Below are 3,969 nucleotides of genomic sequence, written 5' to 3'. Positions count from 1 at the left end.
GTGGCCAAGGATGCCTCCAGGGTTACTTGACTGGCAATTTAAATATATTCACAGGGTCTTCTGCTGACAAATTAATAATAAATATTGATGGACATGTACACTTTTGTTATGTGGATAAGAGTTTTTAAAGAGACCTGAATAAGAACTGACACATTTTTTGTACACTTGGTTTTTGTTGAAGTTCTGAATCAGTTAATCACCAACTTATGAAGAGCCATTCTTTTTTAAAAAATATATTTTTATTGATTTCAGAGAGGAGGAGAGAAGGAGATAGAGATAGAAACATCAATGATGAGAGAGAATCATTGATTGACTGCGTCCTGCACAACCCACACCGGGGATCAAACCTGCAATCCAAGCATGTGCCCCGACCGGGAATCGAACCATGACCCCGGTTCATGTTCTAAATATATATATAAATACAATAGATTTATTTACCTCAGCAATTTTAATATATTTTTGTTGATATCAGAGAGGAAGGGAGAAGGAGATAGAGCTAGAAACATGAATGATGAGAGAGAATCATTGATTGACTACCTCCTGCACAGCCCACACCGGGGATCAGGCCTGCAACCCAAGCATGTGCCCCGACCGGGAATCGAACCATGACCTCCTGGTTCATGGGTGAATGCTCAACCACTGAGCCACATTGAGCAGGCTCCTTGATATTTTTTATATTATTGTATATGGTGTTCTTAAATTTTATTTTCCAATTACAGCAACTTGTTTATAAATAAAATATGAATTTTTATATTGACCTTTTTATCTAGTGACTTAGCTAAGTTCACTTACTAATCTGACTAGTTTATCTGTAGAGTCTTAGATTTTCTATGTATACAATCAGTTTACCTGTGAATGACAGTTTTAAAGTGAAAATGTGTGCTTGGGGAAAGTCTTCTTTGATTGGCGACATGCCACCTTCAGAGCTTTTTGTTTTCTCTAGTATTTCCAACTTGGGGATGTTTGGCATCGATGAGTTTACTGCAGTGATCAACCCTCCTCAGGCCTGCATCTTGGCTGTGGGGAGATTCCGGTCTGTGCTGAAGCTCACTCAGGATGAAGAGGGGAATGACAAACTGCAGCAGCAGCAGTTCATCCGGGTCACCATGTCAAGTGACGGCCGAGTAGTCGATGACGAGCTAGCCACCAGGTTTCTTGAAAGTTTTAAAGCAAACCTGGAGAACCCTATCCGACTTGCCTAGTTCTCCAAGATAGAACTGTTACCCAGGAACATGTACTATACGGAAAAAATTAGGTATTCAAGTATGAGGTGGATGAAGTGTTTATTTATTTAAGGTAAAAGTTTCACAAGAGTTCAGTGTGGGCTTAATATTGTAGAAATAAATAACAAACTGTAACTAATAAAAGAAAGAACATTTAGCTAGATCCATTTTTAACCTTGGTGCTGTACAAAGGGGGTGTTAAACTAACTGTAAATTACACTTGGCTCTTTAGAGCGTACTCAAGAAATTGTTACAATTATGTTTAGTTGTATTGACATTGGATGTGTTCAAAGAAACACCCATTAAGTTAGCAGTGGAACCTCACTTTGACAAGCACTGCTCTAGATATACTTGAACAATTAATATGTACAGACGTTCATTCTGGACAGTAGTAAGTAAATACAGATCACATTGTATTAGGGGTTGTGGCAACATTATTGAATTTTTATGTATATAAAGCCATATGTTTTAGAGTGCTTTCTACCAGTCTTGTTTTTTACTCCTGTGACACTGTGAACTTAAAAGGAACATTTAAAAAATCAAAAATAAAGAAAGAAAGACTCCAAAAAATCTGTTTGTTTCAATGGTAAACTATAGTTTAGATATCTAAACCTCAGAAATAATAACTGCTCACGTTCATACTAAATCGGAATACGTATATTAAAATAAATTATGCTGTTTTCTAACCAAACATTTTAAATTAGTGTTGATTTGAACACAAAATGTTTCTTAGTGCATTTTGATCAGTTTTGTATTGTGCAATAGGATGTGAGAAAATGTAAAAATGTCCATTGTATTCTACATGTTGGACATATAAGTTTAGTGAAACCTTGAAGTGCACTAGTAATTTCCCTGGAACAGCTCAGAGGGACGCTACAGGAAGAAAGGAAGCATTTAAAACTAATGCATAAGGAAAACAATGGATTTGGAATGCGAAGAGGGTAGAGAAGAAGACTTATGAAGTGAGAACTATCCTTGTTACTCCATTGATGATATGAAATTTACTAATTATAAGGGTTGGAAGAGTTTATTTCTTTTAACAACTCTACTATAACTGGCAGGGTAGTCCCACCAAAATGGGATGGTAATTTGATTGTCCAATCACAGGGGCTCCTGGTGGTGTCTGCTGCCGTGAACCCCTGAAAAAAGACTGTGAGTGCGGTTGTGGGGTGTGACATGCTGAGCTCCTCACGCTCTAAGAAAAGAGCCTCCAAAACAATTAGAGCCCCAGTCCTGTGTTAAGAAAATGCTTAATCCAATTACTCCGTTTGAAAGTTGTGGCCAAGTGCTACTTTTAAAGAAACTTTTATATTTTAAATTCTTTTTAGTCAGTTTTAACTGAAATTGTTTTGGTTTTTTCCTAATTTGCATATCTAAGGAATAGAGCACTGGACCACCAAATGCCCCTTGGCCTCATGCTCCATGGGCTGAGGTGCATAATCCCCAATTCATCTGTTCCCTGTGGGGGACATGGATGTTGATCCTCAGCCCAGCCTGCCTTACGGGGTTGTGAACTGTACAGGAGAAATCCTATGTAACTTAAGACATTTCCGTTCACGAACATCACAACCAAGCTTTTCATGTAATCAGTTGCTTCTCATGGTTTGACTGACTTCTCAGCTATTGATACAAATGCTCATTTATGCTGACTAATATTTCTGTACTGCTTAGTTTTATGTAAGGAAATTGTCGTTTCTGCAGAAAAAAGATTCCCATTTCAGTGTGAAGTCAAAGAATCATGCTGATTTGAGAAAGGCCTGTGGTTTGGATCATGTAGAGAGTGTGCTGCCCGAGCAGCCTCGTCCACATTTTATATAGATTTTGGTGCTGATAGGCATCATTGTGGGAGGATAGAAAAGTGAGATTTTGTCCCTCGTCATCCTTTTTCTCATTTAAACAGGGAACATGACTAAAGTATTGAGAAGACTTCTAAGGAAAACCACACCTTCCAGTTTCCACTTGGGCAGGGAATATCAGTGAATATTAGATTCATGTCAACGCAGCCCTCATCTCCCTGACTGCAACTCCAGTTAACTTTCAGGGGCACAGTCTGTGCACTGACTGTTCTGTGTCAGATTGAAGTTGTTAGTATGTTGCTGGCCAGACTCCTGGGTTTGGACATTACTAGGAAGTGTATGTGTACTGGTATAAGCATTTTTTATATATTGCCATATGGAACTTGTTTTTAGATATTTTTTTTCTTCTTTGCATTTTGAGCCTAACATTCTACTTTGTATAGGCCAGCCATTTGGGCATTACACTAAAAAGTAAACCTAGTTTCCTAGCCTTTTATTGAAAGGTAGGTGGTGCTGTAAGTTAATATATTATACTTGGAATATGGGAGAAAAATTAAAATGGCATTTAAGTCTTAGTGTTCACAACCCGGCTAGCATGGCTCAGTGGTTGAGCATTGACCTATGAACCAGGAGGTCACCGTTGGATTCCCGGTCAGGGCACATGCCCGGGTTGCAGGCTTGATCCCCAGAGTGGGGCGTGCAGGAGTCGGTGGTTATAGATTCTCTGATCTTTGATGTTTCTCTCTTTCCCCTTCCTTTCTAAAAATTGATAAAAATATTTTTATAAATAAAAACCTGGGTTTTCATGGAAAATTTGTCCTCATTGCACATTGTGTTGGATGAACTTTGCCTCCGGTGAAGTGACTAAATGAAAGAACCAAATGCGGGGCAGGTAAGAACGAACCGTTAATTTAAATGTGACATTATCAGTGGGGAGCATTTGTTGGTCT

General features: G+C 38.6%; 1 protein-coding gene across 1 annotated transcript in view; it reads left to right on the top strand.

Annotated features, from left to right (window-relative positions):
* Positions 1-1,779, top strand: part of PDHX (pyruvate dehydrogenase complex component X) — a 39,905-nt gene extending 38,126 nt beyond the window's left edge. The window contains exon 10 of the mRNA XM_006756107.2: positions 871-1,779. Within this exon, the coding sequence (XP_006756170.1) occupies positions 871-1,202 (332 nt within the window). The 3' untranslated portion in view covers positions 1,203-1,779. The remainder of the gene's footprint in view (positions 1-870) is intronic.
* Positions 1,780-3,969: the final 2,190 nt, after the last annotated feature.

The sequence above is a fragment of the Myotis davidii genome, unplaced genomic scaffold (assembly GCF_000327345.1).
Source record: "Myotis davidii unplaced genomic scaffold, ASM32734v1 scaffold94, whole genome shotgun sequence".
In the NCBI taxonomy this organism is placed as follows: Eukaryota; Metazoa; Chordata; class Mammalia; order Chiroptera; family Vespertilionidae; genus Myotis; species Myotis davidii.
This window is presented reverse-complemented; position numbering and strand designations above follow the sequence as displayed.